Below are 16,202 nucleotides of genomic sequence, written 5' to 3' on the forward strand. Positions count from 1 at the left end.
TGGACCAAAGGGATACCCTCCAAAACTTTGAAGCCCAAATCTGGGATGCCATCTTCCCAGACACTGTCTTCCCAATTTTTATCTTGACAGCATGGTGGCCATTTTGGTTCTTTTCACTTTGAGCCATTACCAAATAGAGCTAGGCCAAAAATATCAGCCCAGCTCTACCTTATCTTTTCCTAACAGTTCAAAAGCTGCTATTGATCAGACCAGTGCAAATAATCAACTTGCATGTCTGGGGATTCCCCTGTAGGCTGAAGAAAGCATCGTCTCCAAGGATTGCTCTGAAAAATGCACCTGCCATGCCTCAGGCCGGCTCACCTGTGAAGAATTCACCTGCAAGAAAGGAGAGGCATGTGCCCTCAGGAACGGCGTGCGGGCCTGTGTGAAGCAGGAAGGCCAGTGTACCCTCACCTCAGGAGCCCAGCTCACCACCTTTGATGGTGCCTCGGGGGAAATACTCTACAGCGGTGCCTATGAAGTGGCTTCTCTCTGCGACATCCATGCCCATGCCTGGTTCCGAGTGGTGGTGGATGTCAAGGAGTGCAGTGATGGGGAGGTGATGGCTGGGGCTGCAGTCTATGTCTTTTTCCGAGATGCCTTCATTGCCATCAACAAGAACAAGGAGGCTTGGGTAAGAAGCCCTGACTTCATCCTTCTGGTCATGTGGGTTGGTGCCTCTGCCCACAATCCGGTTTGGAGTTCTGACTCCCAACTCAAAGACTCATGAGCTAAATGACCTTGATATGTGCCATGTTCTCTTCCTCTGTGTGCTCCAGGTGAATGGACAGCCAGTGAAACTCCCAGTGACTGTCTCTGAAGTTGTGTCTGTGAGCTTCTCCCAGGATGTGGTTGCAATCAGCCATGGGGCTGGTCTTCAGGTTCTCTATGGACTCAGAGGGGAAGTGACAGTGAAGGTCAAAGACAGCCTGGCAGGCAAGCTTTGTGCATCCTGCGGAAACTTCAATGGTGACAGCTCTGATGACCTGATACTACCCAATGGGAAGGTTGTGATGAACATCGCTGAGGTTATTGATTCTTGGAAAGCCAGAGACTTTATTGGCTGGTGAGTCACTTCACAGTTGTTCCAGTGCTCTGTTTCCTAACCTAGACATTTGCTTGGAAATGGCAGACCTGTCATCTAATTGAGAAAGAATTTTGAAGGCACAGCTCTTTCCTTCCAACCCCTAACCCCCTTTTCGGGCACAACAGTAACCATGAAAACTAATATTAACATCCAGTTTAAATGCCATGTCTTCTTGTCCCAAATCATCCTTGGGAATGGTAATTTTGTGAGGGAGCTCAGTACTCTTTGTTAGATTTCTGGAAGTGGGACTCGCACTGGGTAATTGGCTAATTAATGATGGCTGAATAGAACTCAAAGTGCCTTTAATGCATGGAGTAGGCTTGCGCTTAGGACAGCCTTCCCTAACCTGGTGCGTCCCAGACATTTTAAACTACAACTCCCATCAGCCCTAGCTAGCATCGCCAATAGTCAGAGAATTTGAAAGTTGTAGTCCAACCATCTCTAGAGGTTGGAGAAGGGCTGCCTTGGGAGCTTGAGAGGCAGGTTCCAAACACTGTCTTTGGCTGACCCACTCCTTGGAATAGCCAACAATGACTAGCCAAATTATGTTTGAAATGGCTAAAACTAGAACAAAAATGCTCTCTCAACCTGCAGTTTTCCAGGCACTGCCATGTGAGCTTAACTGCACCTGGAAACATTCACCCAGGTGTGTTCCTGGTTTTAGACTTGACTGTCAGATCTTGGCTACTAAAGGCTAAACCACGTATGACATGGGAGATCTACAAATGGGTCTCCCACCATTTTTTAAATTTGCTTTTTTTTACTTTAAAAAAGCCTCTGGTTTTTTTGACACACCCATTTATTTCCTAGTTGGGGCAATCACCTATGCTGCTATTCCTATTCCTAGTTGGGGCAATCATCTATGCTGCTTTTAGGCCTGTGGTGAAAAATATATAGGTGCTTTCATGATGTCTGCAGTGTGGGGCAGGCGTAGTGATTTAGATTTGGATTAAACAGTTTAGGAATAAAGAGCTCCCCATCCTCCCCAGTAGCATTGCCCTAGTCAGAAAATAAATAAAAATTCAACCTTTTTTTAATTTAAAAAAATGTCTAGACAAAGGTCTTTCATACCACCTGCTATCTGATCCTTATAACTGAGGTTGCCAAGGATTGAACCTGAGACCTTCTTGTATGCAAAGCTAGTGCTCTGTCACTAAGCCATGGGTGGGGAATAGATGACTATCCAAATGTTATTGAACTCCAACTCCCATCAGCCCCAAACAGCATGGCTAATGGCCAAGGATAATGGAAGCTGATGTCCCGTAACAACTGAAGATCCGCAGTTTCCAAACTCATCCACTAAACCATGGTCCTTCTGTATTGCCTGCTGAGTACCTCTGATTTTTGGATCACAAAGACCAGCTAATAGTACAATCCTAGTCATGTCTGCTCAGACGCAAGTCTCAATGGGGCTTAATTTCGGGTAAGTGGTTAAAGGACTACAGCCTAATTTTTTTTTGTCTCTCTGTTGCAGTGAGCAATAGTTGGAAGTGACCATCAAGACTGGCACCTGCCTGCTGCACCAGTGATAGTTGCCTGCAGCTGCTTTTTACAATGTTGCTTTGGAGCATGGCTACATGTCAAGCCTGAGTAAGCTGCAAAAAGACATGAAGGATGTTACGAAATAAAAGTGCATGGTGAATGTCAATAAAGATATCTGCAGATTTGTCTCTAGAAAAATAATTCTGACCATATGTAACAAGCCTTTGTAGATTCTCAATTGGGAGGCTGGGCTGATGGGGGAGAGATGATTGGGGGAGAGATGATTGATAGGTGCAGTAGACTCAGTGGTTTACCAGATCCTTTAAGACGACCTCAGGGAAACAGCATTTCCTTTAGATTCCCTTCCAGCCAGTGCTTCTTACATCACACAGCCCAGTAATAATAACAGCTGATTGGAGCAGATCATGTGTGTAATGATGGCATGAAAATGACCTTCTACATGTCTTTGGCTAACACGTGGGGGAAACTTGATTGGAATGAACTTTTACACTTTTCTGAATTTTCCAATATGCTTTTTTTGGCTCCAAAACTTGCTAAAATATGTAAGCACATTTATTTTAAGGTCAAATGCATTTGGAAATGCATGCATTGAGGGAAAACATCTGTATTTCGTTGTAAAAGACATATTTATATATAGCTACAAATGTTCACACACTTTTTAATTTTTTTGAAAAATCACACATTTCTGTGGGAATGTGATGGATGGGATTGACTCATGAATAAACAGAAGACAATGCTAGTCCAACTCAGAGTAGACCCTTAAATGCTCACACATGACTAAGCTATGGCCATTAATTTCAATGGGTCTACTCCAAGTATAACTTAGTTGGAGACCCATGAACTGTAAATAGACTCATCCATATTTTCCTGCTTCTAATCATCTCAGATTGTGCAGATGACATTTCATAGCAGGCCCACCTTAATGGTCCAAGCTAAATCAGACCGGAGAGGCATTTCATAGCATATGCATCCATCCTGGGTGTGCAAGAAAATGAGTTTGTACAAACAACAGAAGGTTGTCAAAGGGTTTACGTCTTTATAGATAAGGACATGAATTTATAGCGCTTGGTTAGAGTGCAATAAGTTTACACATTTTCATCTCTGAACATCTTGCGATTCACAAGCCACCAAAGGATCAGATGCTGAACTCTCATCAAACGTCCGGAAACATTTGGACAGGCTGAAGATAAAGGACTTCATATTTCTAGAACAGGTCAAAGGTCCATCTACTTGAGCACATTTGAGTCCCACAGTTGCCAGGCAGATCTTCATGGAAAGCTGACAAGCAGAACAAGAAGCTGAGAGCTACTCTCCCTAATAGTTTGTCTTCAGAATGTGGTACACAGAGCTACTGCCTCTGTACATGAAGGCTCCATTCTCAGTTATTGTAGATAATCACATTCCGTTTATTAACTGGTTGCTCCACTCGTGCAGGATCTTTTGGATGTTTCTTTTTTTTAACCAAATACAGCATTGTTCTAAGGTGCTTGTGCATCCAGTGCATGCTTCCAGATTGGGATTTTAGATATATCTAGAGAGGAAAAGGCATAAGAAGAGTTGTGTTATGCAGAGGCCATGGGCTGAGCCTGTTTTCGTAGATGCTCTAGTTGTACAGTAACACAGGCGCCGAGTTGCACTTAGCATTGAGGGGACCCAATGCATGCAGAGGAGGCTGACCATCAGGAAGGTATGCTGGCAATCCATCTGAGATTGTCAAAGGGACATGCAGGGCTAAGGTGTCCCTTTGATGATCTGGAAGTTGTGCCGGCTATCTCAAATCGGCACTGGTCATTTGGTTTTCTGCCAGCTATGCTTCCCAGAAAGCTTTGGGAACAACACGACGTGGCATTGCTCTCAAAGGCAAGTGGGATGTGTCTAGTAGTGGGATGCTAGTGGGACACATTAAAGAAAGAAAGAAATTGGGGTTAGGATCAGAAAAAAGGTTGGCCTTCTCATAAGTTGAAGGAATGGAAATAGCAACTTCCCCTCCCAAAGATGGTTGCTTTGCTTCTCCCCTCCCAACTCCTGGTACTGTGCTTCTGCAAGCCAAGCGATGGTTTGGCTTAGTGTGATGTGCAGACTTCCACTCTTCATTTATCTTACTCTAAACAAACCATGGAGTGGGCCCTTAGAAACAACAGCAGTCTGGAGAGTCACTTACCTGTCTAAGGAGTTTCCCATGTGCAGGTGTCAGTAACTGTGGAAGCAAGCAGAGGAGAGAGAATTGTGAGACTGGCCCTCAAGGTGTGCCATCTGGCAACCCAATGTTTCTTCTTGTTACATTGCTTCTAACACTGAATGTATGTATCCCTCTGCATAGCATGTGCGTGTTTTGGTTGGGGGCTGAGGAGTGGGGAATAAAAAGTCCTTGTACAGTGGTACCTCAGGTTACAGACGCTTCAGGTTACAGATGCTTCAGGTTACAGACTCCGCTAACCCAGAAACAGTACCTCAGGTTAAGAACTTTGCTTCAGGATGAGAACAGAAATTGTGTGGTGGGAAGCCCTATTAGCTAAAGTGGTACCTCAGGTTAAGAACAGTTTCAGGCTAAGAACGGACCTCTGGAACAAATTAAGTTCTTAACCTGAGGTACCACTGTAGCTGCTTAACACTTGCAGGAAGTGCTTGCAACCCAGTTCAACCCAACAAGGACGAAACCCCATCTGTACTACACATTTGCAGCAGTATCATACCACTTTAAGCAGTCTTGGCTCCCCCCTCAAAATCCTGGGAGCTGTGGTTGGTTAAGGATGCTGAGAGTTGCCAGGAGACCCAAATTTATCTTAGAGAGCTACAGTTCCCAGATAACAACTGATCTTTCTCAGTGAACCCTAGAAATTGTAGCTTTGTGAAAGGAAAAGGGGTGGCCCAAAAACTTTCAGCATCTTTAACAAATTACAGTTCCTAGGATCCTTTTTTAGGGACGCATGACTGTTTAAAGTGGCATGATGTTGCTTGCTATGCATAGTGCAGATGGGGCCTCAGAAAGGGAAGGGGGGCAGCAGTGTTAGGAAGTGGGGAGTTAGACCTGGTGTGAAATATATGGGGGTGAAAATTTGAAGAGAAGCCAATGGTTGGGGAGGCAGAGAGCCGCCTTTATGCAGGGATGATGATGATGATGATGTTGATTGATTATTATTTATACCCCGTCCATCTGGCTGGGTTTCCCCAGCCACTCTGGGTGGCTCCCAACAGAATTAATGATAATAATAATAATAATAATAATAATAATAATAATGAAGCGATAAAACATCAGACATTAAAAACATCCCTGAACAGGGCTGCCTTCAGATGTCTTCTAAAAGTCAGATAGTTGTTTATTTCCTTGACATCTGATGGGAGGGCATTCCACAGGGCCGGCGCCACTACCGAGAAGGCCCTCTGCCTGGTTCCCTGTAACCTCAACTTCTCACAGTGAGGGAACTGCCAGAAGGCCCTGGGAGCTGGACTTCAATGTCTGGGCTGAATGATGGGAGTGGAGACCCTCCTTCATGTATACTGGGCCAAGGCCGTTTAGGGCTTTAAAGGTCAGCACCAACACTTTGAATTGTGCTCGGAAATGTACTGGGAGCCAATGTAGGTCTTTCAGGACCGATGTTATATGGTCTCGGCAGCCACTCCCAGTCACCAGTCTAGCTGCTACATTCTGGATTAGTTGTAGCACCACGGATGGCCCTGGAGAGAAGTGCAAGGTAGAGCATATTCTTCACATGCAGAAGGTCCCAGGTTGAATCCTGGGACCTGCATTTAAAAATCTACCTCCCTGCCTGAGAACCTGGGAAGCTGCTGCCAGTCTGAGTAGGCAGTGCTGTGCTAGATGAACCCTCTGACCTGAGAGACGGCAACTTCCCCTATGTTCCTATGAGTGTAGGCTAGTTCTGTAGCCTAAAGCTACTCCTGGCTTCCCCAACCTCGTGCCCTCCAGACGATTTGGACTACAACTCCCATCATCCCTAGCCATGGGAAGCAACTGTTGAGAGTTGGAGCCTGATACGTCTAGAGGGCACGGAGGTGGGGGAGGAGGCTGTTTTACCTTATCACAAAGAGTCAAAAGCCACAGTTGGACCTACTCACCACTCTAAGAAGTCCCTAGCCTTCCAGGCATCAACAACCTCAGCAATGTCTCCTGCAATCTGACCACTGGGCAGCCGCAGGTCATCTGAGACTTGATTGTTGAAGTTCCCGCAAGGGGCACACAACTTCCCTGCCAGGCTCTCCGTGACTCTCACGGTCACTTTGCCGTTGGAACCGAAGAGAACTTGCATCTGGGAGCTTTGGTCAATGACAGTGGCGTCCTGAGATTCAGTGATAGACACGGCGTTGGAGACATTCAGTGGAGGTTGCACCAAGAGTCCGTTGACCTGAAAGGCAAAGAGGACAGGCTGAGGCAGAGTCATGCTGAGAGTCATTGGGGGTGAATGGGGTTTGTTTCCCAATTCCAGAAGGAGAAGAAAAAGAGGGGCAGATCAAAGCAGAAACAGGACATACATAACAAACTTTTGAATTATTATTATTATTATTATTATTATTATTATTATACTTTGCCTTTCTTCCTGGCTCAAGACAACTTACAGATAAAAATAAGAACTGCTAAAAACATAGAAAATACAATCATTAAAACATTGATGGAATTAAAATTATATGCTTATATGAATTCTATTAAAACCATATCAATAATTACATTAAAAACAGCATGGCACCAGCCCTTTCATTAAACGATTGGTACAAACTAGAGATAAGGGACGCGGGTGGCGTTGTGGGCTAAAGCCTCAGTGCCTAGGGCTTGCCAATCGAAAGGTCGGCGGTTCGAATCCCCGCAGCGGGGTGCGCTCCCGCTGCTCGGTCCCAGCGCCTGCCAACCTAGCAGTTCGAAAGCACTCTTGGGTGCAAGTAGATAAATAGGGACTGCTTACTAGCGGGAAGGTAAACGGTGTTTCCGTATGCGGCTCTGGCTCTCCAGAGCAGCGATGTCACGCTGGCCACGTGACCCGGAAGTGTCTTCGGACAGCACTGGCCCTCAGCCTCTTTGAGTGAGATGGGCGCACAACCCTAGAGTCTGTCAAGACTGGCCCGTACGGGCAGGGGTACCTTTACCTTTACCTTTACAAACTAGAGATAGGTCCATCCCTAACCCAGCATCCTGCTTTACAAAGTGTCCAGCTAATTGCTTCCAGGAAGCCCAGAAGCAAGGCTCTTCTATGCTTTATCTCCCAGCAACTGATATTTAGAGTAGGGATGGGTGAATCCGTCAATTTTGGGTTCACCCAGTTTCTCATTTTTCCAGTCTATAGTTGAGTTCTCCACATTTTTGGATCATTTTGCAACTCTCTTTAAGTCCTTGTGAAAATTCACCAGCATTTTCGTATGAATTTCTCATCATATACATGTGTTTCTATGCAGATTTGCCTCATATACACATATTTGCAGAGCCATTTCCCCTAATACAATGCATTTTTATGCTCTTTCAACTTATATGCATTTTATGCACTCTTTACATGCATTTGTGCACACATTTCTTTGTACTGCATTTGTACATTGTACATTGCATTTGTACTGCAAAATTCAGAGAGCTGCAGGTGTCAAAGGATGGCTGTACTTAAGTTCTTACATTATTATTATTATTATTATTATTAGTGAAGTAGGTGGGTTTTGCCTTTGGATGTGAACTGACACTCATAACATTTGGGCTGCAGGTTCCACGGAACTATTGTAGCCGACAGTGGCTTACCCAAGTCTCCTTGTAGTTGGTCACTGAGATGAACGCTTCTCGGAAGAAGACATAGACGGCTGTCCCAGCTGGCACAGTGTCTTCATTGCATTCACTGACATCCACCAGCACCTTGAACCAGGATGGTGACTGCTCATCACAGTAGGAGGCAATCTTGTAGATGCCACTAGCGAGCAGTTTCCCTTTGGCTCCATCAAAGGAGGTGAACAAGGCTCCTGGGCTGATTGTGCAGTGCCCTTCCTGCCTTACACAGCTGCGGACCTTGTCTGTGAGCACACAGGTCTCCCCTGCAGCACAGCTGGTTTCCGCACAGGTGAGCTGACCTGAGGGACGACAGGTGCATTTTTCTGAGCAGTTATTGGAGATGATGGTCTCTCCTGCCTGGAAAGAAATTCCGGAAAGATGATAAGACTTCCTGTTGAAAATCAACTTTTAGATATCAAAACCAATACCGTAAATCCAGGAGGGAAGGATGGGTTGAAGGAAAGGATAGGAAGCGGAATCAAAATTATTTTATTTGTTTTTTAAATTTCTTTCCCACTCTTCTAAACAAAGAAAAAAAATGTACTTGAAACATTTTAAAAAATTAAGAAGATTGAAGAACATTATTAAAAATTAAGAACTTCTCATCTTGCTTTTCAGGCCGAGGGAGACAGTGTTTTTCCACAGACAGCTTTCCGGGTCATGTGCCCAGCATGACTAAACTGCTTCTGGCACACCGTGACAGAAACCAGAGTGCATGGAAACTCCATTTACCTTCCAGCCACAGTGGCACCTATTTATCTACTCACACTGGCATGCTTTCAAACTGCTAGGTTGGCAGAAGCTGGGATAAAGCAATGGGATCTCACCTCATCATGGGGATACGAACGGCTGACCTTCTGATTAGCAAGCCCAAGAGCCTCAGTGGATTAGACCACAGTGCCACCTGCTCCCCTACTTAAGAACATTTAAAAACCAACCACATATCCCTGCAGCTGATTATTTCCATGTTGCTGAGAACAGTATCTTTCAGCCATGAAATGAGCATAAACATGGTGGGTTTTTTTGCTTTGTGTTTTAAAAAAGGCAGATGACATCTCCAGGGAAGGCATTTCACAGGCAAGGAACTCCCACCAAGAAGGCCCTGCCATGTGTCCAATGATGGTTATATAAATCCATGGTGATCAAACTTTGATACAAAATAGGCAGCTGCTGCAATGGAAGCAAAGACTGAGAAACAAGAGGCCCTCTCCTCTTTTATACAACAGCCACCATAACATCAGCACATACACCATAATCTGGCCATTGGAGCAAGACAGACAGACAGACAGACAGACAGACAGACAGACACATAGATATACGTGTGTGTGTGTGTGTGTGAGAGAGAGAGAGAGAGAGAGAGAGAGAGAGAGAGAGAGACATGCGAAAGGTTCCTCTAAACTGTATCACAATCACTGCATTGCTGAGGAACCTTCTGCTTCATAAACCATCACCAACCTTGATGTAGCGCCCATCATAAGCACAGCCACACTTGTCCATGGACACACAATCTTCCCCATCAAACACGTAGCCGGTGTCACACTGGCAGCCTTCAAAGCAATCTCCAGTGCACTGAGATGGAGCAGATAAGGCAGCACATGTGAAATCACAGGATCGGGTGCACAACTCATAATGGCTGTTAGCTGGGCAAGGCAGAGCTGAAAGGAAGAAAGGAAGGTGTACAGAATGAGATGATCTGTACTCAAGGGTTACCTACAGCTATCCTTCACCTATGCTAGAGCTGTGTTATCTATCAGCTCTTCGTAGCTCTCTGACTGTATTTGCCTTGGAGGGCTGATGGGAGTTTGAATCCAACAACATCTGTAGACTTGGCTCCCATGATGTATGCCAGTGTTCTTCAATGTAGTGTTCTCAAATGTTATTGGACTACAACTCACCATTCCTGATCATTGACTTTGCTGATGGGAGTTGAGTCCAACAATAGCTTGAGAGCCAAGGCTGATGAGCACTGATGCATGCCATGCTGAACTTCTTGGAGGAAAGGAGGAATGGAAATGAAATTCAGCAAATAGAATTATGCCCAGAACAGTTGTTTCTTCTTCTTCTCTCTCTAGTACTCTAAAAATATGTCAAGAGCTAAATATGTAAAGCAACACGATGTATCTGATAAGAGAGACCCATGTTAGGCTCCCCTATCTCCCCTCAGACACAAAATATACTGTGTGGACTTGGGAAAATTAAGTAATGGTCTTTCAGATCTTCCTAATGTGATTTCCCCCCAGCTACTTGTGCCCTTAGATGTACAGTATAAGGGAGATCAAATCACTATAAGATGTGTCTTCATAGAGTTGGAACCATCAAGCAAAGGTCTGCAGCACATACTTTTGTGACCCAGCTTCACTGAGATTTACAAATTATCTCTCACCATTTGGACATTAGACATGTTCTCAGTCAATGGTGCCAACAGGAGACCTTTCTCTCATGCAAAACAAGAGCAAAACAGCTTTAGAGGAGTGATATTCCTCAGGGATAGAACGTGTGAGGAAAGGGTTAAAATTTGCTGACTCACAACAGAAGGAGTTCGTTCTCCATGCTCCAATCTTGACTCCAGCCAGTTGGCATGCAGCTGCATAGGCCTGAAGGCTTCGGCAGAGAGTCTCTGCAGCTCCACCGGCCACACACATGTCATGCAGGCACTGCCTCAAGTACTCAGCAGGGTTCACCAAAGAGTGACAGTCTTTGAATGGACCTGTCTTGGACTGGATCATTCCACAGGAGCTCTTGGCCTCGTATGGTGCTGTCTGCTCTGTAGCACAGGTGGGACATTCCACACCACAGCCATCAGAGCAAATGGCACCATCCACAGGGACCTTCCAGGAGGCTCCAAACTCATCCACACTTTGGGTGACTTGTCCATTAGGTAACATGAAATCATCACTCGTGTCACCATTGAAATTGCCCCCAAGTCCACACATATGTCCCTGGTAGGTACTAGGAAGAGACACATGGACGAACGAGGAGGTATCATAAAGGACTGTGAGGCCAAAGGATGAATGGACAATGATATTGTTCCCCTCCTGGGTGATCCAGAGTTTCCCATCCACTGTATTCATTGGCAAAGTGTAGAGCTCTCCATCCACCTGTGCAAACAAGAAATCATATTAGCTGGGTGGAGGTCTGGTTTTAAATTCAAACACAAGTGGTCATCACTAGGAAGTACATACCATAGCTTTCCACTTCATCCCCCTTTCAAGGACAATAGAGTGTCCGTGAACAGAGATCGCAACTGTCCTTGTAATAGGAGAACGTCCATAGTCAAGCATGCCGTTCTCCACCAACACGGAGAACTTCACTAGGTTAGGGTCCTGGCTGCAGACTTGGGCTAAGGTGTAAGTACAGGAGCCATGGAAATCAAAACTTAGTCCATCAAAGGAAATATAATGGGGGTCACCAGATGCTATGGTTGTGCCGTACCCCACAGGGTGGCAGCCTTGGATGCCATTCTCCACCCTGCACTCCTCATGTGCTCCACAGGAGAACTGCCTACATGTGGTGGCTCCATTGTCCAGACAGCGGCACTTCTCCTGGCAGGAGCTACCAGGATAAAACTCCTCTCCCTTCTTGTAGTATCTGCCCTGGAACAAGCAGCCACACTCTTCTGGAGGGACACACTGATCTCCACTAAGGATGAAGCCAGTATCACAAAAGCACCCTTCTGTGCATGGAGCATCACACACTTCCGGAGCTGAGAGGCTGTTGCAGGTGGCAGGGCAGCCACTTCCACAGAGCTCATAGTGGGAATGGCGTGGACAGGGAGTGCCTGGAAAGAGAAGAAAGGAAACCATTGCAGATTAACAGTGAGGATGCATCCAACCTACATTTCAAACAAAGGTTATTTTAATGGAAATTCTAGTGGTCTTGAATAGTGGGGAGGGAACACTCATCCAGGAAGAGAGATGTGTTCATTGGGATTCCTAATGTTTTCTGGAAGGATAACAGGACTGAGTGACTGGAACAGAACAAATGGCCTACATGAGGACTGTATTGTGTAAGTATCATTTCGAGCTATAGTGCAATAGGACTTCCCAGAGTACACTGTAATTAGAGGCAAGCTGTTCTGGGACGCATTTCCAGTAAAGAGAAAAGGGAAGGATGATACTGCCGAAGGGTCGCTTATGGGAATATCCCAGGAGGAGACTATTAAGCTAGTAGACAGCTGTTTTTCAACAGAAGATTTTGTGTTCTGTTGTCATAGCCCAACTGAACAACAAATGATTAATGTAATGCATAGCCAATAGGGCTATGCATCCTGGGCCTAATCCAGCATTTTGGATTGCATACCCTCCAATGTTTCTCCAATGAAAATAGGGATGTCCCATTCCATAATGATAATTTTACTATTTATACCCCACACATTTTACAGGGTTGCTCCAGGCACTCTGGGCAGCTTCCAACATATTTAAAAAAACCCATAATAAAACATTAAGCATTTCTTAAAACTTCCCTATACAGGGTTGCCTTCAGACGGCTTGGAGGTTAGATACTCCATACCCTCCAACATTTATCCAATGAAAATAGGGACATCCTAAGAAAAAGTGAGACATTCTGGGATCAAATCAGAAACTGCTTATCTAAATCAGTTTCTGGAAAAGAGGGACACTTGGAGTGTCTGGGATTGGGCTAAGGCTGGCCCAGATCTGGGTCCTAAATTGATTAAGAAGCCAGCATTCATGTTTAATTAGAGCTTCACACCTTATGGTGGCCTCCAAATGATGTTGGACTCCCATGAGTCCTGGCCAGTATGAACAATGGTCAGTGATGAGGGGGCAGCAAATTCTAGAGGGCAACATGTCAGCTACCCCAATGTACTACATGAGTTCCCACCCAAACATTGCTTGCTAAGTGTTATTGCTAATTGCAGATGTTGACTTTTCTTGGGGCATTTCAGTCCCAATGAGGTTCAGAAGTCTGCAATCTGCTTCCAAAAGATGTCGTCATGAACTGGTCATTGAACTGATCAATATTGTCACCAACCTTTCCTTCTCGCCTTAAAACAGAAACAGAAGGAATCCCAAACAAGGTTTCTCAGATCAATTCTGAGGCTAAATTGGCGTTGAGGGTGAATTTTGATGGCCTGTGTGCAATTGTTTAGATTATCAAAAGTCAAATACAGTATTTATTTCAACTCAAAAAGTATAGGAAATATTGGGGCGGGGACATGCCACTCTACGTAGTCTAATGCAATTTTTATTCCTGAGAATCTTTAATTAGTATTATTTTTAAATAGCATAAATTTGGAAGGTCACAGAAGTGATGCCCTCTCTTCAAACCACGTTTTCAATGAGGGGCAAGACATCTGCCCTCCACTTACGGGGTGGGGAGCATGATACCCTTCGGGGGGGCTGGCTTGAAACACTTTGGCACCTGAAACAAACCACAGAATGGCACCATCCCTCCCTGCCAGGGAAGAAGAAGTGAGTGAAGATCTATATCAGGAACAAGGTGGAGAATAAAGATCTACATAAGGAGCAGCTGGCCCTGTGGATCCTGCTGCCTGAGGCGGTTGTCTCACCTTGGCTCATGGCTGGACCAGCCATGTCTTCAACAGTCACTTAACTAAAACTCCCATTATCGCTGACTGACTGGGGCTGATGGGAGGTGGAGTCCAGGAACATTTGGAGACCCTCAGATTCCCCACTCCTGATACATGAGGCAAAATCATGATTTTGTACCTTGGACTGGTGCATATATTTTTATCATTCAGTGGATATTTGACACATGCTCATGCAAAGACACATGAGCACATGATGCGCAGATGCAGGAGAGCCCAAACTTACTGCAGAAAGAGGCTGATCTCCATTTCCCAACCTTGACGTCCAGTGCTTGGCAGGCTGTCACATAGGCACTGATGGCACTGCAGAGAGTGTCATGATGACCCTTGTATTGACATGTGTCAAAAACGCAGTCCTCAAAGTAGGATGTTGGGTCAACGGCCTCATGGCACTGTCTGAGCGGTCCATCCTTCCTCTTGAGGATCCCACAGAACTGGTCCCCCTTGTAGGTCTGCTTCTCTGCCTCACTGCATATTGGGCAGTCACTGCATCCTGCAGAGCATCCTGGGACCTCCTTCAACTTCCAGCTGTCTGCAAATTGGATTTCATCTGTCGTCTGAGTTCCATCCTTCATGACAAAATCATCACTGGGATCCTGATTGGCATTGCCACACAGACCACACACAGCATTGGCGTAAGTGTTGGGAATAATGACCCTGGCATAACTGTACCAGTCAAAGCTGACTCTCAGATCAAAGTCTGTTTTGATGAAGCCATGGACTCCACTGATGTAGACCTTCAGTTTATTTTCGTAGGAGAAAGGCAGGTCCACAAAGACTCCATTCACCTGGAAAACATTGAAGTGACCACCCATAGGGTTTCAGTGAGACATCTTCAGGTAGGGCTCCCTGTCTGAAACTCTGGAGAGATGCTACTACTCACTATTGACAATACTAAGCTGGTTGGACCAAAGGTCAGTATCAGTATAAGGTAGCTTCTTATCCTCTTATGCTCAGAAGGCATTCTATTGAGAACACTTCTGAGATTTTTCTTTCCCACACTACTAGAACGCTGTAGAATTTTCTCTGAATATTCTCCATCATCTGTGTGTCAGCCAGCCACTATTTCTCCTGATGCCTACAATGCCTTAGAATGACACTAGATCTGGGGTATTGCAAAAGTTGAAAAATAATGTCCAAGTTGTTACCACAGATGCTGCTATTGTCATTTTAAGCAGCAGCAATAAACAAACAAACAAACAAACAGAAAACCCTTGGGAGGGGGAAAATGTGCTAATGGTAAGTCCAACCCCCTGAGGTTCCCTAATTTAAAGCTTCCTCACACTTTCCCATCCTCCAGCATTCTTTTTCCCTTTGGTACCTTAATCTTGCGTGGATGCTCTTGGCTCAGACTGATGGTCATGCCATAGACCTCCAGAGTCACCACTTTGGTAAAGGACACTGCCTTACTCCCTCGGTTGTTGTTCTCCACTGTGACCAAAAATGGGGTGAGGGTGGGGTCCCCGGAGCAGACCGCTGCCATCTGATAAACGCAGGTGCCTTGGAAGTCATACTTCCTCCCATCAAAGGTGGTATAGTGAGGGTCGCCAGTTCCTATGCAGGTGGAATATGTCGTCCCCTTGCAGCGGCGCACGCCATTCACCAGGGCACATTTCTCGTTGCCTTTGCAAGCGGCCTTCCGGCATCTCACTTGGCCCAGGCTTGGATCACACTTGCAGCGTGACTGGCAGTTCTCATCGGCCCAGAACTCCTCCCCAGCCTTGTAGCGGAGGCTGTTATGCATGCAACTGCAGTTCTCAACAGGGACACACTTGCCACCATTGAGGACGTACCCATCATTGCACTGGCAGGTTTTCACACAAGGATCTTTGCAAGCAGAGGGGGCTGAGGGTTCAGAACAGGTTGCCGGGCAGGCATTTCCGCAGGCCTCATAGTGACTGTTTTCAGGGCAGGCATCAGCTGCTGGGTGGCGGGGAAGAATGGATTAGATTTGATAAAATATTACTTTTACATATCAATTAGACAAGTAGCATGTGGGTCTCACAGTCAGTTTTAGGAACTATAAAATAGTCTACAGTGCCCTCCCTGGACCACACACTCTCTTCATATGGCCATCAATGGCCCTGCTTTGCACTCTGGGCATTTCTGCCTGACTGTAATGTATACTTTGATCATTCTTCTTGCTAGTCTGGTTGGAGGGTACAGAGGGGTGTGCTGCTGTGCTGCTTCACCCACTTTTGCCTCTGGCCCTGCCCACCAGTTTCATGTGGCCCTTTGAAGCTTGCCTAGAAAGGAATATGGCCCTCAGGATGAAGAAGGTTCCTCACTCC

The 16,202-nt window shown here is 45.6% G+C and overlaps 2 protein-coding genes across 2 annotated transcripts in view; one reads left to right on the forward strand and one right to left on the reverse strand.

The window, feature by feature from the left end:
• The window catches only part of LOC310683543 (IgGFc-binding protein-like), a gene marked incomplete at its 5' end in the record, with an annotated part of 37,204 nt that extends 34,437 nt beyond the window's left edge, over positions 1–2,767 (forward strand). The window contains 3 exons of the mRNA XM_083453475.1: positions 254–634; positions 780–1,066; positions 2,562–2,767. Coding sequence (XP_083309601.1) covers positions 254–634; positions 780–1,066; positions 2,562–2,571 — 678 coding nt within the window. The 3' untranslated portion in view covers positions 2,572–2,767. The remainder of the gene's footprint in view (positions 1–253; positions 635–779; positions 1,067–2,561) is intronic.
• An 845-nt stretch (positions 2,768–3,612) lies between these two features.
• The window catches only part of LOC310684163 (IgGFc-binding protein-like), a 115,402-nt gene continuing 102,812 nt past the window's right edge, over positions 3,613–16,202 (reverse strand). The window contains exons 18-21 of the mRNA XM_083454665.1: positions 8,319–8,699; positions 6,665–6,951; positions 4,752–4,787; positions 3,613–4,121 (exon numbers count right to left, since the gene is read on the reverse strand). Coding sequence (XP_083310791.1) covers positions 4,781–4,787; positions 6,665–6,951; positions 8,319–8,699 — 675 coding nt within the window. The 3' untranslated portion in view covers positions 3,613–4,121; positions 4,752–4,780. The remainder of the gene's footprint in view (positions 4,122–4,751; positions 4,788–6,664; positions 6,952–8,318; positions 8,700–16,202) is intronic.

Source organism: Podarcis tiliguerta, assembly GCF_965153285.1.
Source record: "Podarcis tiliguerta genome assembly, chromosome: 8".
NCBI lineage: Eukaryota > Metazoa > Chordata > Lepidosauria > Squamata > Lacertidae > Podarcis > Podarcis tiliguerta.